At 40.1% G+C, this 25,165-nt stretch overlaps 1 protein-coding gene across 1 annotated transcript in view; it reads left to right on the forward strand.

The window, feature by feature from the left end:
* Positions 1 to 609: 609 nt before the first annotated feature.
* The window catches only part of LOC104070598 (glycine receptor subunit alpha-2), a gene marked incomplete at its 3' end in the record, with an annotated part of 46,748 nt that continues 22,192 nt past the window's right edge, over positions 610 to 25,165 (forward strand). Inside the window, exons 1-3 of the mRNA XM_009578612.1 lie at positions 610 to 677; positions 2,824 to 2,957; positions 22,624 to 22,691. Of these exons, the coding sequence (XP_009576907.1) occupies positions 610 to 677; positions 2,824 to 2,957; positions 22,624 to 22,691 (270 nt within the window). The remainder of the gene's footprint in view (positions 678 to 2,823; positions 2,958 to 22,623; positions 22,692 to 25,165) is intronic.

A 25,165-nucleotide genomic window follows, 5' to 3' on the forward strand; every position in this document is an offset into this window, starting at 1 on the left:
GGGGTTCCCCGCGGCCCCCGCCCGCTCCAGCCCTCCAGCCCTCCCTCCAGCCCGCCCTCCCTCCTTCTCTCCCTCCCCGGCAGCGCCGACGCCTCCCTGCCCAAAGAGGGGAAAAGCAGACCGACCCCGTAGCCCCACCACCGTTCACAAATACTAATTTTCAAAGCGAAAGGGGAACAAAACATACCGGCAACAGAACCGCTCCCCAGCGCTATTCCCTTTTGCGTGATGCTGCTCGGGTAGTTGGGTTTCCTCTTCTTTTCCTTTCCTTTTTTCCTTTCTTTCTTTTTCTTTTCTTTTTTTCTTTTTTTTCTTTTTCCCCCCCTCCATCACCAAAAGCGAGGAGGGGGAACGACCGGGTCTGATGCTTTGTCTCTTCTGTGCTGGCTGCTGGAGATGAGCCTAGGCTTGACCTGACCATGATTCCAAGGACTGGCACTTCTTTTTTACCCCCAGTTTGTAGAGATCCAGACCTTCTTTTCCTGATTGTCAAGAAAATTAAATTGTTGCTGAATTTGGGAATCTAGGCAGCGCGAGCTTACTTTTTCCCTGCATCCCTCTGGAATAATTTCTGGGATATTTTCCAAATCATCACAGAAAGCAGGAGGAATGAACCGGCAGCTAGTGAGAATTTTGACAACCTTGTTTGCATTTTTCTTAGAGACAAATCACTTCAGGTAGGTGATACGACTCTATGTGATGATTTTTGTCAAAAGGTTGTAGAAATCATAACTATAAAGATACTACGTCACATTAACCTAGTTTGTTTGCTATATTTGAGAGTATTTCATGTTCATTCTATATAGGCTATCCCTTTCACACGCAGAGACTCGTTGCTTGGTAACAAACACAAAAAATAATAATCTCAAGTTTGGGTGATCTATTTTCCATTTCTCTGATTCAAAGATATGTTTTTTCACTGAGTATCAGCATAGCTAAAAACATTTTCTTCAGTTTTTCTTCCCAAATGCAAATTCTCTGCTCCCACCGGAGGTTGTTTAGGAAGTTGCTTTGGTTCCCTCCTCTTCAAGCTTTGGAAACGATTGAACCAGTTTTGTCAGGGATGTAGTTATCTGCAATTAGACAACCAGTCCTCTGACTTTGGGAAAACCCTGGATCAGACCAATATTGTGCTCACGTAAAGTACCACTATGTATGATTGTTGTTTCTAATTTTTGTTTTAACGTTTCATGCGCTTTTGCTTCAGCTATTGACTTTTTGCAGTACAAAGCAAACAGGTCAGTCCTATTAACCAAAACACCATTTTAGCTGAGATTCATTGTTACACTGTACACTGCTGTGTATCTACATGTACACATATAAAGTGTTTTTATATGAGTAATGAAGTATATATACAGTGACAGAATGAAATAGTGTTTATATTCATATTTATATTCGGGATCACAACGCAACTCATAACTAGTGGGCTCTGAATGAAAACAGAAGTAATTTGTACAGGAACATCCCAAATAAGCGCACTGGATTAATTTTCCAGTTTTTATTATCTTAACTGAATGTTTTTAATATTTAAATGGGGAATATCATCTACTATGTATTAAAAATTAAAGCTATTTTGTAACGGTACCATGTCATTGACAAAAGCAGAAAGAAGCAACCGCCCCCTGTAAATGGAATCACACCACGAGAATTTACTATCACCTTCTCTTTTAACAAGTCTGGTGCTTTTGTAAAGGGATAAAGGATTTGATATTTGCTTCTCATTTCAGATGCTCACATGTATATCTCATTTGTTTATACTTGTGTTTACATGCACAAAAAACCCCCACGAAACGCTCCTGAAACTGAGTGGCTCCCTTTGGGCAAATATTTAAAGAGAGAATGTTTAGGAAGGCACAGTCATAGAATTGCTTTCATATAGCTCAAAGATTATGTTGAAACATAGATACAATGAAACTGGTTATTTAAGAATCAAGATAATGCTTTATGATGAAATCTGTGCCTCTACACACCAAATACGACCATTTCATTCTAGTTTCTTTTTCCCTAGGGAACAACCATGGGGAACTCCTAAATTCTCTTTCTCTGCAACAGTTAATGTGCTTGCAATATGTAATATCCTATGTACACAGTGGTCCGTATGCATGATATGGTACCAGAAACTTGCTCTTAAATCCCGAAAACAGAGATGTGTTCCAAGATCTTGCATATAAATAGGAGCTGGTAATAATACTGATAAATTTTATTACTCGATGTTCATTGCTAAAAAACCCCTAAGATCAGATGTGACTGACTGTGGAACCCTTTTTGCCATGCTGGGGAAGAATCCAGACATTCACTAGAATGATTTAAATCTTTGTTGGGTAGCATCTGTAAAAACCATTTTTTTGCATCTATATCCTTCCCAACATCAACAAAACCAATATTTTTCAGTGTTGCTTGGTGAGTGTTGCAAGCTATTGTTTGGCAGTTTAAGACCACCTTAAACCAGTCTTAACATACAGTTTTAACAGCATACATGTAATTAAAGTAATGATATGAAATAGGATATCAAAGTCCCTGTAAGATTGCTCTACACATGAAGATGAAGAGTAAATCTTTAAAGTCTTAAAGCTGTAATAAATTTCTTTTTAAAGCTGAAGTTTTTTTCTGAATAGCAAATTGTGTCCATGCACACTACTACCTTAAGCTCATTTTTATTTCTAGAATAAAGTTTTCAGATGAAAAATAGACTATATTTTTCTATAAAAATATTAATTGCTACATTCACTGAATTGAGAGATTTTATTTAGTGCTATAATTTCTCCATGACTTGAATACAATACAAGCTAAATATTAGCTAATGGTGGCTAATAATTTATTTAGGACGACTTTCTGTAAAGAACATGATTCAAGATCTGGAAAATCCCCCTCACAGACCCTGTCTCCTTCAGATTTTTTGGACAAATTGATGGGAAGGACATCGGGGTATGATGCTAGAATCAGACCAAATTTTAAAGGTAAGATTTTTTAAGACTTCTGATTAATTAATCGATTATGTTTTGGACAAATTATAGGTTTGAGGGTTTTACCTCTGGGTTCTGATCCTCTTTTCAATAACTTCAGTTTTGCAGTGTGGTAATGCCATGGAGACCAGTTGATCTATGGAGAGGACTAGGAGAGCAGCGTAGGTAATAAGGGTCCAGAGCTTGAAAACCCTCTTTTCACATGATAATAATGTTTAGCTGTCAGAGGTTGCTTCTGAAGACTTCACTAATTCCACATAGTAAATAGGATTCCAGGTTCCACACTAAAAGCAATTGAGATGACTTGTTCCCGAAATTTTTAAGCCATGAAGACAATATCTTTAACACTTCTGTGCTGAGCTGTTGTCTTCTTTATAGCAGTGTCTGAAGAAAAGGTCTATGCTTTTGTTCAACTTGAAGAAAGTAAAACCTTCTTCCCCAAAGTAGGGAGATAGGACTCAAGGTATCCACACAGCAGATTTTATCCTGCGAATGTTGACTGAATGAGAAGAACCAATTTCTCAGGATCCCTACAAAATAAAAAAAACGTATTCTGTTTGTCGCTTCCATGACTCCCCTCTTTTCTTCCAAAATTTGGACTGAGTTGTGGAGAGCCACTACCACCATTCCAGCACAAAGGTGGCTGTGGACTGGAGGCTTCTTTTGCAACCATTACTATTCACAGCAAGTTTTCCTTGCTGTAGTCCTGTAAATCTCTATGGAAATGAGCACAGAATGTCTTGTGGCTTTGAATGAAAGGAATTGGGAGAGGTTTTCATTGCAAATATTTAGCATTTCTGGAGAGCCCTATAATTCCACCAAAACTGGCTCTTCTATAAAGCTCAGAATGCGGTTTTGCTTTGAAAACTCATAAAATGCTTCCTTCCTTAACAAATCTGATACCAATGTACATTTGCACTCATATCTATTGGCTTTGGTCACCGAAATGCATGTTTTCCTGTACTGAGCCTTGTTAGCAGTGCTGTGAAAGTTGATAACGACTGGAAAAAACAATCACTTCTTAGCCAGTGAATGAACTGTTAGGAAAGAATAAGCTCGCATGTCAATGAGAAAAGTGTTTAATTAAATTTAGATCAAAGAGCAGTTTCTTCTCTCTGTATCACCTGTGCAAATTACAAGATTTGGAACAAAGTGGGTTTTTTGACTGCTTCCTATGCCTGAGTGAGGAGGAACCGAGTACAGCTTTTAGATCCAAAGGTTTGAAAGCTTTGACAAGTTAAAAAAACTCTAGTCAGTGAAGTCTTAAGTTTTAATTTCAGAATAGTTTTCAAAGTGCTTATTGGGTTCCTGAACTAGAGTCCACATTATCTTGAAGTAAGTAATACTGCATTGGGCTCTCCCATTCACTTTGTGCATTTGCATGAGTATCAGTGAACTTTTAGAGAATGCAAATGAAGGCAGAAATTGCCTGAACTGAGCAAGGTAGCAATCATTAAGAACTTATTCCTGCCCTTCAGGTGTGAGGGACACTAAAAGAAGACTTCTGCTTCATCTCTTGTAGCTCAGATAAAACCAGGAATAGTAGCAGTTCCCTGTATATAGGACAACTTAAAGACAGCTCTTTATTGCTCCCCAGTACATGTCTAAAACCATTTCATGAAAATCACTGGAGGAGACAGATTCACAGCTTTGCTCCCCTGATGTTCAAGGGGGTAGAGCAGGTATGGTGTGCACAACGTCGTATGGTGCATGCTGAGCTGTTTGACAGACACTGCTCCCCTCCAAGTCCCGTGGTTTTTTTGTCTTCCCAAAGTGAAGCTGCTGCCTGATAACACCTATGAACCCTTAGGGGCTCAGAATCTGCCATTTCTTATTTTTGATTTTTTTATTAAGTCATTTTCCAGAGCAGGATGGTACTTTGCAGCAGTTTGAACTGATAAAGAGATCTTCAGCATTTTTTCATAACTTCACATCTCTGAGCTCTCTCGGAGCTCTCAGTCTTCTGGTGAGGGCTCTGAAAGGTTTTCTTATTCCTTGCTATGTTCCCTTGAAGGGTATTTTCTATCTCAGAGTTCAGAAGTAGAGGGTTAAGTCATGCAGTTTTGAACTTCACATCACCAGTCAAAATCTTGTCAGCTGATAATAATTTTTATTAGTCAATATGATGCACACCCATGTTCTAGTTGCCCAAGTCTTGTTAAATTTTTGAAAAAATTGAAAATACTTATTGTTCTATATTGCATATTTTTTGCTTTTAAAGAATAAGTACAGCTGCAAAGAGGTCAAAATAAATTTATCTTGCATGGAGCTAAGTATTATAAAGATATTTTTTATACTGAGTCTTTATTGTGACCATAATACAAATTGTTTCCGTTTCTAACATTCATTAATCTGTTTGAGATCTTTTTGGGGATACGGGCTATTATACAATACTGATATTCTAAAATATATAAATGAATGGATGTATGAAATGTTGAATGATTACCTAATTTATAACACTTTTTGCATTTTAAGGCAAGAACTTTCAAGCATAAAAGAGGACTGCAGGAACAATGGTTTAAACTAGGGATCTGCTATCTGGCCTTGCGTGTAGTCTGGGGTTAATATTTGATTCCTGTATTTCACAAAGACGCTGTGGATCAAGACAGCTGTGCCACTACTCACGCATTTGTCTAGCTTTTTCTGCTTTAGACCACTTACATAGCTTTCTCCTAGTCCACCGTAGACATTTTAAGGTGTCAGAAAAGTCTGATTTCATGGAAAGGCAACTGAGTAGAAACCATTTATCTTATACCACTGATTATACAATAATTAAATATGCTTTTATGACTAGTCTGAATTACTGGAAAACAGCAGCTATTTGATTAATTTGTGGAATAAAGGCTACACATTCTAAAGAGAGAGAAAAATGCTACTTACTGGAGCAAGGTGTTTTATCCAGATAAAGCATTTCATCATTAGTTACTGCTTTTCTCTAAGTTGCTCTTGTGAATTAGAAAATTCAGGAACATAGTGGTAGAGCAACAGGTGAATATATAAATGTTTAGACATGAACAACAGGTGTTTTTTTTTGTTTTGGTTTGGTTTGGTTTTTTTTTTTTTTTACAGCAGTACTGTATACTGGAAGACCCTTTCTTTTTTGTATCTTTCTGTCTTATACCATCATCTGAAAGCAAAGGAGCAGATTTCTGGTTCTTCTTGACACACCAAGTGATCGGATACAAAATGACCAGGCACAGAGAGGGACTGCCCCCCTGATTAACATCCAGAGAGAAGTGCCAGAATGACAGCTCTCAAAATTGCCTTTCTTTAATCACTGTCTGTCAGATACTTAATGCATACTTTTTCATCTTACACTTATCTTTTATTGAATTTGAATAGGCTAATAATTTGTGTAAGGACACGGAGGGGAATACTTGTAAATGTAAATATGAAGACTGCAATCTAATACTGATTGAAGTCCCTGAGAGTCTGTCTGAAAGCAAACATACGCTCGTGGTCCTATGAGTTGACTTGCTATTTCTTCTTCAGCTATAATATCAGTTGAGCATGGTTTCTGTAAAGTAATAAAAAGTGAAACCTGCATGATGTACTTTTTACCTGATTAATATTAATGTTATATGTTTTAATGGTAAAAACCAACAACAAATCAGAGTGATGTCTTGTACTTTCTCCACTGCTCACTTTGCTTTCCTTAAGAAAACCAGAAATAGCAGCGTAGCGCACCTGTGTTACAAAACTATCCAAGAATGTGCTTTCTCGATGGTAGAAACCAGGGATAGTGAAGTGGTATCTTGGATTAACATATATTCAGCTCAGGCTCCCTCAAGAGCACTGTGTGCAATGCCATGATACAAGGGATCAATCTATAACTTAATCACAGTGTGAGACGTGGGGGTAATGGAAAGTCAGCTTGAATTTAAAATTTCCTAGCAGGTGTTGACCTTCAGAGGTTACTAAATTATTTCCACTTTTTAACACCTTCATCTTACAAAACCACTTAAAATCTAAACATAAGCTAGAAATTATCAGATAGAGAAAACTATTTATCTGTAAGCACTACTATGTCTTTTCTGTCAAATACTTCTTTCTTTCCCATTAAGTCATTATTTGCTAAAGAATATTCTGATTTTTATGGAGTTACATGGAGGCGTGCAGCAACAGTACCCATTAATGTTACCCTCATCACTGGATGGTGCAATGCAGTGTGAATTAACTTGCTCAAAAGCTGCTGTTTCTGAACTCAAAGAAGTCTTGTTAGAGGGATGCAGTTTGGGGGTGTAGTGACTGTAGTTGTAAAAGATTAGTCTGTGATTACAGTGGTGTAATGTCATTTTCATGCCGCGTCAGTGGGTTTATATCTGAATAATAAACACATGGACTAAGTAATTTACTGAAAATTAGCTTGACAACTGTTACAGGAAATGGCTTATGCACTTTAATACTTAACTCCTTGGCAGCAAGGGTCAGTTTTTCCCATATGTTCAAGCCCATTGCTTACTTATTTGGCCCCTGAGTTGAGCAGTAATGAAATGCTTAAAAAAGCATGAATGGAAACCACTGAATGACATTCAAGGGTGAAATTAATAGCATCAGGCTTAATAAATAAAAACAGCTTCTATGTACGTGCTAAGAAGAGGCACTGTCTGCAGAAATCGACCTTAATCTAGACATGACACTTCACAAAAAATACCTGTTGGAAAAACAATCTCTAAATACATATAAGGGTTGAAAAGCATACCTAAGATAGGCTGCAGGGCTGCAGCGATCTGTTCTCCAGTGGTTAACAACCTTCCCAAAGCCAGATTTCCATTGCTAGCAGCTACTGGCCATGAAGTCAGATGCAGTGAGTATCCTGTACTGGGCTATTTTCCACGCAGTTTGAGCCTCAAAGGGCCATGGCCAATGGAGACTCAAATCCCATTCAGGCACGACAGCATGTGGTAAGGGAGTGCACGCTATCGATGCATTCCTGTTGTAGGGCATGGACTGAAGGTTCATTGTAGGAGGGAGGCTATGTGGCCGGTTTTTGGATGTGACCAGGCCATTACACTCCCTAAATATAGCTTGCTTGAGATGTGCAAGTGCCCATTATTAGAGAGGCACACTTCTGATTTATTCTCTGCCTTGAAACACATCTACAACTTTATGCTGCTTTCAGATGAAGCTGTGTACACAGATCTCACTGCACAGTTAGATGCTGCATGAGGATCCTTACCCACAGGATATCGAGTTTGTTTGGTTTTGTTTCATTTTTCTTCAACTACAAAAATGTAGCTAAGCAAATGATGTTCAGCCCCACCCTAGGTATGCATGTTTTCATGCAGAAACCATTTTACCGCAATTACGCAAGGATTCTTCTAATTGTGTTTCTTTTAAATATTTGCTGCTAGAGAGTGCTATGGAACTTGTCCTTCTGCCCATCTTTCTTTAATTTCAGGTTCTTTCACAGAACATGAGTAGGCTGGAGGAGTTGCATGGCCAGTTAGGTTATGTCTAGGCTTCCATACAAATGGGGCTGGACAGCAAGCTCAAGCAGCCCCCCTGATTATCTACGCTGCTTAGCTGTTTGCTCATTCCCTGGATCTCTTTCTGAGCTTCCTGCAGCCAGTTCCCTCCAAAGCAAGTCAGAAAGGCTGCGAGCATGCAGCAGCGTAAGCACAAGCCCATCAGTGCCTCGTGGCATCCACACTGAGGATCTGTCCCTGGCCTTCTTTCATATTTAAAAGGTTAGCCACAGTGATCCATATCGTATTGGTGTGTTGCCTTTATTCAGAACCAGTGGTTTAATTAAGAGATACCAATGGATTTGGCTGTTGTCATGGAATATTGGTCTGCTGTTGCATAAACTGCCAAGGGAATTTATGAGAAACAAATGTCAAAGCAGAGCCAAAGATCTTTGATATCAAAGCAGGAGACACGATTGTTCTGATTGTGTTCTAATTTAATTGTATTGTTTTCATTACATCCAGTGTCATGTTTAGATTTAAATTTTCTACGCAGTTGAAACCAATGCCTTAGGGTCACTCACTAAGCGTCTTGTTGTGTTTCAGCTGTCTTAAAAAACATGCAATTTATATATAAATTATATAAAAACATGTACACTTAATTTACTGTAAATATACACATTTATAAACTGCAATTCTATTACATGTGGTGATATAGTAACTAGTAATATGTATACATAAAGCAGAAATGTACAGTTTTATTAGACAGACTCGTTATCTTTTTTTTTTTCCCCTCTGGAAATATGAATATAAATCTCTGATTAAGTCATCAGAAAATGTATGTTTGATGGTTTAGCTTCCAAAAACGCGTTTCACAATCTTTCACAGAAATTTAACAGTCTGCAGAGAAGACCCCCCACAATGACGCAGACAGGGTGGTACGGTGTCTGACACAGCTCTAAGATGAAGTATCTGGCATAAATAGTGGCCTGCCAATGTCATAAACACCAAGTCCATGGTTAAAATTCAAAATTTACAGAAATATAGAGGTTGTGATTCTGGAAAGCACGCAAGATGTGAGCAGTGCAGTTCATGAGAGAGAAGTGCCTTTCACCAAGCATTCAGTTACTTGTAAGGGATAAATTAGAGCAGCCTAGTGCCTTATCTGAACTGTGCCAGCTACCAGCAGTCCTCAGGTATCGCAAGGGCATGAAGACACATTGATTACTCCTTATGCCTCAGCTGTATGTCAGCAGCTGGGAAGAGTGGAAGCATGAAGGCTTCGTGAGCTGATAAAAGAAGGAAACTTTTAAAACAGGACTTAGACGGAATATAAGTCCACAAACAAACAACCCCCCCCAGGAAATCCCCCATCCACCTGCTGTGTAAAGCTGGCAGTGCATTACTGTTTTATTTTAAAGCTCCTCAGATTCTCCTGAGTGCGCCCAGAACTGCCCCAGGCTGCCTCGCCTAGCACCCACCTTACTCCTCAACCAAATCCAGGCTCTCTGATGAGGCACGGCTCCACCTCCATCTCCCTGTAGGAACCAGGTATCTCAGAGCCTGCTTTATATTCCACAGCAAAGGGATTCCTCTCAGGGTGGATCTGTGATCACTTTAAAAAAAAAAAAACCCACAAACACAAAACAGTGTCTATGGGTGGCCTGCCTTCCTCTACAGAATATAGATTTTTGGTCCAGTTTCCCCTCAGCTTAAAGGGTTCAGTATCTGATCCAAAGGACTATAAATGATTCCAAGCAGCCCATTTTACAGCAAAGAATTCAAACTTCACTAAACCCAGGAGAAAATATAGGGGGAACATGGCTTTTCAATCTTGTGATGTAGCTGCTTGTCCGAGAGGGGAGACCTTTTACTCTTGGCCATTTTGATGTGATGCACAGAAGTGACTGTTGTAGCCATTACCCCTTTGGGGGAGCTGATGTAACTGTTACAGCAAAAGTTGTAAGGACAGGGATTGGGAGCCAGCACTTCTCTCACTCTTCCTGATAATTGCCCCGACCACTAAGATGCAAATGTCCACGAGTGCACTTTCTCTCTCTTTTTCCAAATGTTGTATCCTAAGTGCTTTGCTGCACAACTTGCTGGGTTCAGTAGGCTATCCACACCTATGAAATATTTTTAAAAGTGACCATAGCTGCACTTTAGAATGAATCCCATCTCCTCTGAAGAGGAGACATTTCCCACTCCAGTTCCCAAGAAACCCACAGTCTTGTAGCCTAGGAGGTGCAAGTTTGCATCCCTTCAATCTGAGGCAGGCGTAGAATATCCTAGAAAAGACTCTTTCTGCATGAAATCTCTCAACGTTTTGTTATGGGCTGCAAAGCTGGCTGTGTTTTAGAAGGAAAGACTGAAATTTTTGAATGTTTTTTTCAAAGGAAGGTTGTATGTGTTGACTTGTGGAAAATGCTCTGAGCTGTGGATCCTGAGTGAGGTACCTCAGCCTTGCTGAGAAGCAGGGTTTCAGGAGGGCCCCCGAAGAGCCTATTGTGAATTATTTGCTCTCTGCAAATCGTGCCCCACTGTGCTGAAGCATCGTGCTCTGCCCATGGACTCTATGAGGCCCTTAGGATTCCTCCACAAGGGCCTGGGTGTTACGCACCAAAGCGTCAGACACTGCAACAGCTTCTACCTATCATGGGGTCGAGATTTTTTTGGCTATAGCAAACAGTGGGCTGTCCAGGGAAGCACAGTAGTGGTATGATGCTCTCCTCCAAAAGCTAATAACCCCTACCTGTGTTCTATGTCTCCAAAGCCCAGGACTGTATGGAAGCAACTGGGCACATCTGTGACTAGCTGAATTTTGGGCACGTTCCCTTAAAGAATAGTAACTGATATTCAATTGATACACATGGCATGAACAAACTCATTCTTCCTCCGTCCTGGGAACACGTCTATGTGTTATCTCCCTCGCTTTTGTACTTGGGGAAATATAGATGAAAAGAGGCTAAATGCTTTCCTTAAACCAGCAATAGCTGGTCAGGGAAAACCAGATCAATACTCATTATGTTAGGCTGCCTCTAATGACTACATTCCCAATGTGTGCTGTCTTTATGTCTTCCTCTTAGGCTATAAAACTGTCTTATCAGGACTGCTCTTTCTTCTTGAGCTGTTTACTATGTCTAATAAAGAGTTAGTCCTAAATAATAAATAAAATAACAATAACACTTTGGCAGGAATAGTAAAGCAGTTATTGAAGAGATGCATGAAGATTAATGTATGGGGCCAAACCAGAAGCATATGTAAAAACTTCTTTTTCCAGATGTGAAAGTAGCCTATTGACTATGCATAAACACATGCACATACTCTCTCCTATGCCAAACTAAAATGCAGATGTGGCCACTCCACATAAGGGTTTCAGACTGCAGCAATTTTCCTTTCCAGACAGTGATATACCATCAGATGGAGCATCTGAGGTGTTAAAAGCCTTTGGTCAGTCTGGTTATAGGAGCCATCCTAAAAATAAGCATCTGGGAGAATTTTGCAGCTCTTTGGCTCTATACTCCTGAGAATAATTTTGTAGCTCTTTGGCTCCATACCCCTGAGAATTTCGGTTTTGTCACACTTCTGAGGTGTGTAGGGCAAAGCACACACAATCTGTTAAAAACAGATCTTAACTCTTCTTTTTTTGTAATAAAATAAAAACTTGGACTTATCAAAGTTATAAATAATTAGGGACAGATTCAATTCAAGCCAATAAGCTCCGCAGTGTGGATATAGTCTCATTTGGATAACTTTGTGTAAGACTCTTACTCAGGATGACTATTGGTAGAAACCGGAAAAAGACCATAGGCCCTGGCCCTGCAACACACTCTGTGCCAGCAGAGCTCTGAGCCTATGTGAAAGCCACGTGATGCTCCTCTCAGCAATGCAGTGAGCGTCCTGCATCAAAGAGGTGATAGTTTCCTTACAATAGGTGGTTTGGTAGCAATAAAAAAGTAAGCCAGTCAGTTTATAAGATGCTTATTTTCCAGGTTGGTGAAGAGTTCTCATTCCCTTTCCCATTCTGCCAGCCATTTTATACATAGGAAGAAGTGATGACTGAAAAAATCACTGGTGAAAGACACCCAAGAAGTGCCTTAAGGATGTCTTGGAGTTAAAAGACAGATGCTTTTTGGTATTCAGGATGTGAGAGATCACATAGGATGTTCCCAAAGGGAGAGGGGATGTGTGAAGGAGAGGGGATAGGAGAGCGAGCTAAACATGCAACAGATCAGCTGATGGGAGCATTGAAACTGAGAGTCAGGAGGGAGGAATTCATTTCAAAGTAATATTCTGCGCAGATTGTATGGAAATGAGTTGAACTATAAGGAGGTAAAAAAATGGGAAGTTCCCAATAGCTGAAAGGTTTTTATTAGTGCTAGATGTGGTGAGTATATGGGCCTGTGTGTCTCTGACCAGTTGCAGATTGCCATCTGTACCAGCTCCTGACGATTTCTGTTGTCATTTGTCCCTATGCCCGAGCCATCCCATTTCTCTAAATCCCATTGTTTATCTGTGTCCCATGTATCATTTGGTGTATAATTCCCTAGCAGCCATAAATCAATGTCTGCTCAGTAATGTTAGTCACCCAAACTGCTCTTTTTCTTCAAGTCCTGCATATGCCTTCTGACAGTAAAGCAGGAACATTATGGAGACATTAAAGGAAAAGCCGGCAGAATTGTGAAATAAAGTGAATGTCCGAGCTCAGAAGAACAAAAAAAAAGGAATTAAAATTGATTCTGAGACCTCTCTGTGGCCACAGGGAGAGGTATTGACCAAGCCCTGTATTTGAGACTGTACCTATTGGCTTCTTTTATAACTGATCTTCCATTAATTTCTGCAGCACAAGATCAGAATCACAGAGAAGAAACAAAGTAAGAAATATTTAGAGAGAAAGCAACAAAGTACCATTTTTTTTAAAGATAAATGTTTTGAGGTGAGTATGCCAAGCAGAATGAAGCAGTTCATTCTGACTGAAAATAGAAGCCTAGACTGGTTGACAACATTTCAATATTATTATTAATACTTCTTTTTTCATTACGTAGTTCTTCCCTCCTGCCTTCTCTTCTCAGTGAATGTTTTTTATCTTGTGGTTCCATGTGGTCTTTTAGATGAGTTGGCCTCACTGACTTTGTAAAACATTATTAAAAATAAGATTACCCGGGAGGAGTTTGACTCACCCTATGCTGGAGTGCAGATTTCATGACTAGAGGAGTAATACCATCTTTTATTTAACCACATTCAGGAGTGTCCCAGGCCTCTGCACACATTATGCAGTTCACATGCTGATCAGCAGTGAAGAGCTCTGTCTTCATTAATGCAAAGCAACCAAACAGTTTCTCAAAATCAGGTGCAAGGAGCATCTCTGCTACCTGCTCCCAATGAGGCTGAGAGCCTCTGCCTTGCCATGTGCTCTCTTCGGTGAGCACTGTTTTGTGATGAGAAAAGAAGTAGGTGCCTGGATCTTTTCATGTCATAAGAAAAGCGAACAATTCAATTTCCCCAAATACTACCCATTGTTCTATTGCATTGGGGGAAGGAAGACTTCAGAAAGACATGCCTTGCAGTGAGGTGTTTGTCATGATTTGGGATGGAAATATTTGAAAGAAGGGTAGAGGGCTCAGAGAAAAAAAAGTAGTTTGATGGACATATGAAGAATTAAAACCTTCATTTGAATATTTTCAAAGTTGACGTAAGTACTAAGTAACTTTGCACTATAGGCTTCTAGTTCCAATGGGAAGTTTCCGGATGTAAGATTTCTGATTCACTGCTTTTTAGATTTATTTCCACAGACTCATTTGCACATGGAAGGCTTTAGCTCTGGGACTGGCTGCACTCAGTCGCAAATGTGACTGAGGCTTGTGTAGAAATATCTGAGTTAGCTTTCAAGTAATTTGCTCAGAGGTGCTCTGCGCCACACCGAGGTGATACAGAGCTCAGCACAAGCTATAATGCCTGAAGTTAATGGTCTCCAGTGAATTCCAGCCTGCCATGACTACATCAGTAGCAGCCCTCAAACTACCTACGTGAAGGCCAGCTCCAGTGCATTTATACAATCCGTTGTGACTGCTATGGCTATATATTCTTTGTAGACTAGCTCAGGTTAGCTGGGTAAATCAGGAGCATGTCAACTGTTTAAAGGGCTTTTCATTTCTGAGCTCCTGGTTTGTGGAGTGAAATAAAATAGTGCCTGAAAATTGTTCTTGTGCAGTGTCTATTAGATAACCTATGTGGAAATATCCCACTGCACCCCAGAGCTGACAGTAATAGATGTTTCTGTTATCAGCCCCAGCAGAAAGAGGCAGGGAAGAATGAACACGTCGTATGGACTATCCTGTAATGCCAAATGCAGAACTGAAGAGGTTTTAAGTGTGAGACTTACCTTCCTCTTCCAGACCTGGGTCTGGGGACAAAGGCATTCACAGAATGTGAAGCATACAATCCACCAACTTTCACAGGCGCTTTAAGGCACAAAAAAGTGCATCTTAGCAGGGATTCTCCTTCCGTGAAACGTTGATAGGATTTTACCGGCATGACTGCCATTACATTCAGAAATAGTCCCACAGCTGAAAACTCACATACCACTTCAGAAATTGATTACTCACTGTTTGACCTCAGACTATGTCAATGTATATATATAGATGGCTTTAGCTGTACTTACTCCAGAGACATTTTCTTTCTGTGACTCATCATGTAACCACCTGGATCTGACAATCGTTGGAGTATTTGTCTTGTGAGGCCTCGGTGGTATTTTGCTGAAGAAGAGCTTTCAATTTTGGAATGTCACATGCCCTTTTTATATCCAGGTCATGTCGTAAGGCCGTATTTTTGCTCAGATGTTTTCTCAAGTTAACCAAGTGAAGGGAAACAGCTTAAATCTTCATGTAAGAGAATAGTTCTCTTGATGTCATTTTGCTTATTTATATTTGTGTGTGTGCCTGCATGTGCACTTCTGGAAATAGGCAGCTGGAAGTAGGGAAAAATTGTACTTTCCTCTATCTGTAATGCCTTCCTGCTAGTTGGCTCTCTCTCTCTCCTGCTTTGGGTAGGACATGTTGTGTCTCCTCCAGTCTGTAAATGCCATTGCCATAAGTGGCATTGCTCACATATATTCTCCAGATGCTTGGTAGTATTTGGGCTCAGTGATATCAGTGGGAATGAGAGTCCTAAAAAGGATTTAGACACCTGAATATCTCTGCAGGTCTTGCTCTGGCTCTGTAAGTGCCTTCGTGGCTCTTAGCCTTATTCTGTTGACGATAAATGTATACTTGATATCACAGAATATGATTCTGAGGCTCAGATGCAACAGTAAGCTCCCAAAACAGTTGCCACATTCCACCAGGACATATGGCAATCTCAGCAACCCAAGTTATTATATATGACAGATGAACTCTCGGAGGATGTTGGTTTTATCTTGATGAAGCAGAACAATAATTTTGTCTTTATTTGATTTTTCCAGCAAATTGCATCAGTGCGAAGTATCATACAATTACTGTATTTCAGAGGTTCCTGAGATCTCTGCCCTTGTGGGTTTTTTTGGCGTTTGGAGGTTGTTTTGTTTGTTTGTTTAGTATGTAGAATTGTCGTTAATGAATAATAAAAGTGACATTTCTGTGGTACATTGGATTGTAGTGAGTACTTCTAAAGAAGAAGGAATTCTCTATTTACTGGGCATGATTATAGTTAGGGAGTCAGGGTGATGCACTCCAAGGAAATCCCACAGAAAGAAAACCTCATAAATGAAAGGCATCACTCCCCAACAAGAAATGTCACCTTGATTTGTAGGCCTTAGGGTAACTGTGTTGTCCTGGTGTCATTAATTTTGCCTCCTGTGACTGATACATTTCCCTTGCTGTTAACACTCTAATGAGGTGATGATGTTTAAATAGAGGAAAACATTGGTTTTGCCCAAAGGCAGAATGATAGGGAAAGGGAGAAGACTTACTAGGTACTTGCAATAAAGACTACCTGTGGTCTACCTCCTGCTTTCTTACTAGAACCTTAAGCAAACTTGTTAGATCATGTGAATTTTCTCGTCAGGGGTTGGACTATGCATTATACAGATCCTTGAAAACAAACGTGCAAGCTGCACTGCTTCTGGAGTAGCTGCAGGATCCCCGTGGCTCAGAGGAACTTTTCTAGTGCATCAAAGCTGCCTTTCTCTCCCTGGCCCAATATCCGTGGTCCCTGGCCACAGGACTGGCTGAGCTGCCTTTGAAAGCACTTCTCCAGTCCTTACCCTGCCTGTCTCACCCTGAGTAGGTGGGAAGCCAGGAGGATAAACAACTTGCTCCTGCCTAATGACCATGGCCAGCTGAGGTGTCCCAGCAGCAGCTCAGCCTTGCTGTCTGACTTACAGGGATGTGCCTGCAGGGCCAAGAAGAGATGCATTGGCAAGCTCTTGAAGTGGTAATTCAGGTACCTGTAGTACTGCAGCTGCAAAAGCAGAGCCCTCCATGGAGGTTAGCTCTGTTTGGTCTCATGAGGACTGTGCTGGACGTTGGAGGCTGTTCAGTTTGGCTAAGGAGAAATGGTTGCTAAAACCCCAGCTGCCTCCAGAACTGGCAATTAAAAAACCATCTCCAGCAAGCTCTGCTACCCTCCCCTACTGTCCTGGGATCTGTGTTACCAGTGTTCAGGTCAGCATGTGGGTCTTTGTCCTGCCCTCACCCACATTTTGATCCTCTCCCTCATTTATGCTTAGACATGAAATCCCTGCTCCACAGATGAGTGGACGCCCAAGCCTTGGTGGGATCATTGCCTCCTCGCTTTGCCCCTTGGTCCTGTTCCCGGATCCCTGCACTATCCCTACACTCAGGCGGGATTGATTTTAGTCTTTTCAAACAGTCCTGATGCTTCTCCTGCTCCCTGTGGTAAGGGGAGAAGGGCAGTTCAGTTCACCTTTCTCCCCTGTATATGGGACGAAATAAACCACCTGAGATGGTGGGAAAAGACTCCTTTCATTGGCACGTGGGCCAAAATCAGCAGATGGACAAAAAAATATTACGTATAGAAAAAACCATAAGATTCTTCACAGATCTGTAAATATCTTGCCAATATTTTCACTGTCATTCCATGAGGTGGTTCTGCCTCGTTATCTCTCATTTTTGCTTCCACATCGCTCTGCTTTGCCCACAGTTCTCTGTGTGTGTGTACTGTATTTTAGTTTGCCTTACAAAATCCCTCAATAAATACACATATCAAAGAAAGCTGCCAAGTGCACAGGTATCATTTTAAATCTCTTGTATGATTATAACATTCCCACTAAGGACATTTTAGCTATATGGCTGAAATTAATATGAAGAAAAAAAGGCTGCCAAGTGCAGCCTGGAAACTGTACACCACAAAGGCAGAGTTGGGATGGATGTGAGAATACAGATATGATTAGTTGCAGTTAGGATGATCTCCAGGGCAAGAGTACAAGTAAGTCTTCTCAAGAACCTACCAAATGAAGGAAGGTTTGGGGCCATGTGTTATCAATACTGGAGAATATTCAGCAAAAGCTGCAGTTAGCAGCTGGACGGGGCTCAGCGTACATCTTTCAGCACCTGCCACTCAACATGGGGACTGCCCCCTGTGCTGGGATGGATTCACCCCCTCTAGCAGCTGACAAGGAAAGGATTCACTCTCTAGCCAGACGGTGGCAAGGTCACAGCCACCTTTAGTACAGGAGCTATGAGGCAATATGCCACAGCAAATTCAGGGGAATATTCAGTATCTTCAGGGTTTCTTGCGGGTAAGGTGAGCAGATGAGTGCTGAGGACTTTCTGTAAATGCTAAGTGCTAAGTCCTGAAGTCAGGGGAGGTGTATGAGACATTATAATGTCAGGGCTTTTCAAAAAGGCAGTGTATCAGAGAGTCCCATCGGCTGGCAGCAGCAGCAGCCCCGCCCCGGGGGAGCAGGGGGAAGGGAGCTGCAGGGAACAGAAGCGGTATCTTAGCTGTTTGTCAGAATACCAGACATATACTTTCTGGTGGATGTGAGCATTAGCTACCTCTTTTGGGTTTGGTTTTTCTTTTTGCCTGGGTCCTTTCAAGAAACAGACATTTTCCTTATGACTCGAAAATCGCTTTGATTATCTTGAATGTGCCTGAAAGGCACCTGGACTGTTACCTTGTTGCATTGGAGGTGACAAAAGAAAAACTAGGGGGAAAAAAGGATTTCATTACAAAATATACTTTGCTTAATTTTTCAGAGGCAATGTCAACTCTTTTTAGGTTTTAAGCAGTAAAGTCGAAATAAATGTTTCCATTGCCTTGGCTATACTTCATAGAAGTTTACTGCTTTCATTTTAACTAACTATTAGATTAGGACAATTTTATAGGATGGAGTGTGTGAAATGTTTCATTGGAAAAAGTGTTGTTGTGTGCCATCCTTAAAGCGCACTTCTTCCTTAAGATGTACAACACCTATACACCCCCTCCCCACTGAAAAAATATCAACAGTAGAAAAAAAGCTCAATAAAACAAGAATAAAAACATTGCAAACTTCAGTGCTCAGTTAGTTATCTTTTTCTTATCTACTTGATTTGGCTTGTGTTTCCTATGCACACTTAGAAACCCCATCATTAACAGATTGACTTTAAGAGAAAGTTGGACTTTTAGCTTAGAATCTGTAAGTTATATGATCAAATGTTAGTTTTTAAGATCCTCTGATAAGTATCTTCTGTTCTCATTTGGTTGCAAATCTTGCATTACACTTTTGATGTTTATAAACAAATATAAATGATCAAAAAAAAAATCATATTAGTGATATCTCACCAATAAAGCTCTTTCCAGAAAACTCTAAGGATGAAGAGAACGTGACTGGTTTTGCTGGCAGTACTTAGGTTTACTGAGCTCTTATACTATTCCACATCTACCAGCAGAAGACAAGTAAAAGACATTATACAATTGAGTAGAGAAGTGGAGGGGAGGCTTTGTTGTAACATGCAGTGCTCTAGCATGTACCTACTTAGTGTACATCTGAACTGCAGCCTGTGGTGTGGTAGCATATTTCCTAACATGGGTAAGCATGTTTTCCTAACATAGGTAAGCGTGTTTATTAGGTTCTGGTGGCACTCAGGAATTGAAAGCTGTGGTGCTCACATATAGTGGCTTTTGCAAGACAACACCATGATATTAAAGAAAAGTTGACAAAAAGCATGGGAAAATGCCAAGGCACTCAATGCCTCCTTCACTCAGTTTTTACTGATAAGCCTGGTTTTCAGGAATCCCATGCCCCTGTGACCTGTGGGAAAGTCCAGATCACGGAAAACTTAGTGGGGAGGAATCAGGCTACAGAGCATTTAGGCAAACTGGACACAGACAAGTCCATGGGACCACATAGAAAGCACCCACAAGTGCTGAGGGAGCTGGCTGATGGCATTGTGGGGCCATTCTTAATTATCTTTGAAAGGTCATGGCAACTGGAGGAGGATCCTCATCAAAGGAAAAAAATATCACTCCTATCTTCAAGAAGACAAGGAGGAAGATTGAGGAACTACCAGTTCTGGCCAGTCATACCTCAAAGCCTGAAGCAAATCCTCCTTGAAGCCATTTCCAGATATGAAGGACAGGAAGATGACTGGGGATGGATGGACAGCATGGATTTATGAAGGGGAAATCATTCCTGACTGCACTAATAGCCTTTTATGATGACTTGACTTGACTGGCTTCATGGATGAGGGGAGAGCAGGGGTGGTTGTTTATCTCAACTTTAGCAAGGCTTTTGGCACTGTCTGTCACAACATCGTCATAGACAAACTATTGGAACAGACTAGCTAAATGGACAGCGAGGTACATGGAAAACTGGCTGAATTGCCATGCTCAAAGGGTTGTGATCAGCAGCATGAAGTCCAGCTGGAGGCCAGTCACTACTGGTGTACTGCAGAGGTTGATACTGGGCCAATACTATTTAACATCTTCATTAATTACCTGGATGATGGGACAGAGTGCACCCTCAACAAGTTTGCAGGAGATACAAGACTGGGAGGAATGGTTGATGCCCCAGAGGGTTGTGCTGCCATTCAGAGGCACCTGGATAGGCTGCACAAATGGGCCAACAGGAACCTCATGATGTTCAGCAAGGGGAAATGCAGTCCTGCACCTGGGGAGGAACAATCTGGGAGATGACCAGCTGGAATGCAGCTGTCCTGGTGGACACCAAGTTGAACATGAGTCAGCAATGTGCCCTCGCAGCAAAGGCGGCCAATAGCCTCCTGGGCTGCATTAGGCAGAGCATTGCCAGCAGGTTGAGGGAGGGGATCCTTCACTCTGCTCAGCACTGGTGAGACACATCTGGAGCGCTGGGTCCAGCTCTGGGCTCCCCAGTACAAGAGAGACATGGACTTACAGGTATGGGCCCAGCAAAGGGTCACGAAGGTGATTAAAGGACTGGAGGATCTGTCATACAAGAAGAGGCTGGGATTGCTGAGGCCGCTCAGCCTGGAGAGGATAAGGTTCAGGGGGATCTTATCCATGTTCATAAGTAACTGATGGGGGGTAAGTAAAGAAGATGGATCCAGATTCTTCTCAGCGGTACCCAGTTATAGGACAAGAGGCAGTGGGCACAAACTGAAACACAGGACATTCCACTTAAACATAAGAAAAACCTTTTACTGTGAGGGTGGCTAAGCACTGGCACAGGTTGCCCAGAGAAGCTGTGGAGTCTCTATCCCTGGAGCTATTCAAAACCTGACGGGGCATGGTTAACCTGCTCTAGCTGACCTTGCTCTGGGACTAGATGGACTAGGGGGACTGGGTGATCTCTAAAGGTTCCTTCCAACTTCAATGATTCAGTGATTCTCTTTGTTTAGATGTAGAGAAATATGTTGGTCAAGCTGCCCAGCTTGTAGAAATATCATCAAGTAAAAAGGAAAAAAAATGGTACTATGGAGGGAGAACAGCAGACTATTTGGCTTGTTTTACCTTGGTGTTGAAAGTGAGAACACATTTACAACATAAAAAGGAAGTGTTTTTTAAAAAACAATTGTTGCAAAAACTGAGTTGAACAACACACTTCATTGGAATTTAACAGCCTCAAAGCATATTACTGTTGTGGTTTTTCTTCCCAAAAGCAATGTTTGTTTCCTCGAAGGTGGGTGGTCTAGCACTCAGGAAGCTGATAGTGTACTGGGTTTCACCGGGCACATTAACCTATCTTTCCATTTTTCAGAAAAGAAAGTAATAATGTTTTCATCTTTTGTAAAGCAATTTCAGATCTAAATATGAAACCAAATGTAGGTATTTATATTCTGTGCTCTGACATTTTTTTTAATATAAGGAAAATAATGTGATTAAAAATAATAATGAGAAAAGAGAGAAGAAAGTACTTGATACTCAATGCTTGTATCAACTTTTGTGTCGCTGAAATTCAGGCATTTAGCATTAATCCTTTTTTATTCAGTTGAGAACTCCTGTTTATATCATCACGCCTAAAAAACTAGGAGGTTAATAGACAACTAATTAAATATTAAGTCCCCATTCATTCTGCTACATGTCAGTGACTGCTGAATAGCAGGAAAGGAGATGGGAGGGAAGAGATTACAAATAGCTGTTTAATGAAAGCTGTGTCAAGCCAGAACAGATATTGCTAAAATATTTGTTTATGGCAAGGCAGACATCTCCAGATCAGGTGCACGAAGAGCTGCTTGTCTAAGTTCACTTTCAGTGGACTGGAATCAATGTGAAAAGTGGCCCTTTCTGGGAATTTCAGTGGCAAGCCTTTGCATACAGAGTGGAATAGGTGTGGAGAGATAATCTTTTAATTTTAAGTCTAAGAAGGAAGGGAGAGAGGAGTGGTTGCAATGCTAAAGCATATTCTGCGCTGGTACTGTGGATAAAGAAAAAGCTGTTATACTCACTCAACTCTTCTTATAAATCCTTAAATGCAAGGATGTAGTTCTGTGTATTTGTGTATTCCAATGAAACTAGGTTAATTAAATTAGTGTCGATAATGTTTTCCTTTTAATCGATGTTTACATGATCTGTTTGGGAAAACTCACTTTCTACTTGTTTTCAGCCACATCTGTACCAGATTGTACGGAGGCTGAGGGATCTGTACTTTTGTTTCAATGTATATTGCAACATTTTTATTGCATTCCACAGGTCCTCCAGTAAACGTTACTTGCAATATTTTTATCAACAGTTTTGGATCAGTCACAGAAACCACAATGGTAAGTGCTATGATGCCATTGGCAAGAGAACAACAATACTTAATATATGTCATGAACACAACCTGTCAATTTTTCTATTTATTGTTCAACTTGCAGGTCCTCCTGTAAATGTTACCTGCAACATATTTATCAACAGCTTTGGTTCAATAGCAGAAACTACAATGGTGAGTGGGACTGGTCATTGAAGCCATCTTGTGAAGGAGTGGGATGTGATGTAGAATAGACATGCTCAGGACGTGGGGACGTTTACTAAGTTATTAAGCTACTAAAAACCTACCAGCTTAATTAAAAAAAAAAAACAACAAAATAACTATATAAAGGGATATATAAATTATTAAACTCAACTACCAAGTCTAAAAGTACGTATGTAGTGACTGCACCATAGTCTGTAGTGACTGTGATGGCAGCAAATATAGGTGTGTGCAAACAAGCTTTCTCAGGTTTTATTAGCACCAAAGAGGCAGAGGAACGGCTGGAGTTCAGCTGTGGGGCTCCCTGCCAAGTACTCCATATTTTGAGTGGGTCTTACACCACATGTTGAATTATCTGCTGCTGCAGACTGTGCTGACAGAGCTACCAGAACGGGCTTGTTTAACTTAGCTAAATCTCTGTGAACCACAGCCACATCAGTAACTGAAGTGAATGCAAATAACTAAAACATATAGCTATAAGGAGACTTGGGTATTTTGAGAGTTAAATTGGTACTAGGAAATGATGGCATCCCAGCTGAATGAAATGTGTGTTTTGACTGAACTCAAAGAACACTATCAGTCAAAAAAACAAGGCCAACATGAAAATGTCAGAGTTTTAATTTTGATATATATAAAAATAAATAGCTTGATTTTTCATTTCAAGGTGAGATATTTCTTTTAAAAATTGCCAAAATTTAGGATTAACAAAGTCAAGCTAAAAAAATTGAAATGAAAATTTTAGTCCAAATAGTCCATTTAGTCCAAAATTTTTTCTTTTTTATTCTAGAAGTGAATTTTCTTTTTTGTCAGTATTTGCTAAGAAAAATGAAAAATATTTTTTCTGAGTCCATTTAAAAAGATGCTGAGTTTTTTATCTTCTTTTTCAAACAATGAACAAAAAAGATCAGTTATTTATTCAAGCATACCTACACCTGACTACTGGGGTTAGTCCAGAGAGAGATTTTTGATGGCTTTCTTATAAGAATGTGATAACCCCGTAATAATTATCAGGTGCTCATATACAAGAAGTGGGTTAAACCCATTCTAGAAAGTGTTTAGTGACAAATCCCATCTGGACTTTGAACTCTTCAATTCACCGCTGCCACAAAATAAACTAAAAATGGGTGCTCTCACCTTCATTGAAATTTTGCAAGAGTTGTTTTCATTGCCTCAGGACACTATAGACACTTTCGAAGCAATTGCAATGTAGCTTCACAACTCTGTTTTCCGGGGATTCCTACATAGCATCCAGGTCTTTCTGTATTTGCTCAAGCCAGAGGCAATAAAGGTGCTTAACATCCTGTAGGACTGAGTTCTTGGTAACTAAAAACGAACTTGCTACCCACAAAAGGACTTAAGGTATACTAAAGAACTATTTTTTAATAAAATGGGATAGATACTGCCTTGCAATCCTTGTATTATGAAGGAAGAGCAGATATTTAGCCCAATAATTATTTTATTTAATATTCAAATACTTCATTTAAATTAAATTGTAATTCATGCCATCATTTTAGAAAGTGGTGCCTAAGGAATATAAGAATACAAATCTTCTCTTCTAAATATTTTTATTAAAAAAACCATCCTGTTATTTAATGTTTTCTAGAGATAAAGGGCAAGATATTGCTAGGCAGGTTGCTTTCTTAAATAGTGCGGGAAAGACTTCTATAAATGACAAGCTGTAACATACAGAGCTATAAAATAAAAAGGTAAGTTAATGCTTTAGAATATGTATCTGTAATATTTTAAAAACACCTTAAAAGAAAACCAAAATCAAGTTAAAAATGACGGGGAAAAACATGTCTTGATGTAACATAATTATCAACAGACTTAATTTTCTTTTTTTTTTGAAAACTTCATTTGTTTTCCTATGTTTAAAGGATTCTGAGAACATAGCTATGAATGTAGTCTTTTTTTACTCAGCCATGTCTGTTGATCCTAGCGTGTAGAGGTATCAGCATAGCGTTAAGTAGCAAAAATCCTGCACGTCACTGGCTTTACAAGATGGCATTCAATGAAAATATTTGCACGACCTAATGCTGATTGCATTAATTAGACTCCTTCATTGCTTTGATTAAATCCCCTCATTGCATTTTACCTTCTATCAAATATGTTAATGTGCACCTTTCCAATGTTCATTAACACATTCTGCTGAAAACAGCCAACGTTCAAGCAGATGAAAACAAAGACTATTGGCTTTCTTACTTTGCTTTGTTCATAATATCTGCTGAAAGTGTGCAAAGATTTCTCTTAGATGCTGTTCAATGGTTTGATATCGATTTTCTTAATGCTGTCACTTCTTTAATGACTAGTGTGACTAGTTTTAGGATGTTTTAAAACAACTCTGAGAGGTAGACATCAATTACTGTTCCGTCTACTTTGCCTTTCTGCAACAGGTGTAATCGTGGTAAAAATGTTGGCATCCCTTGTGATAAATAATGAGTTTTGTT

Source organism: Fulmarus glacialis, unplaced genomic scaffold (genome assembly GCF_000690835.1).
Source record: "Fulmarus glacialis isolate BGI_N327 unplaced genomic scaffold, ASM69083v1 scaffold875, whole genome shotgun sequence".
In the NCBI taxonomy this organism is placed as follows: domain Eukaryota; kingdom Metazoa; phylum Chordata; class Aves; order Procellariiformes; family Procellariidae; genus Fulmarus; species Fulmarus glacialis.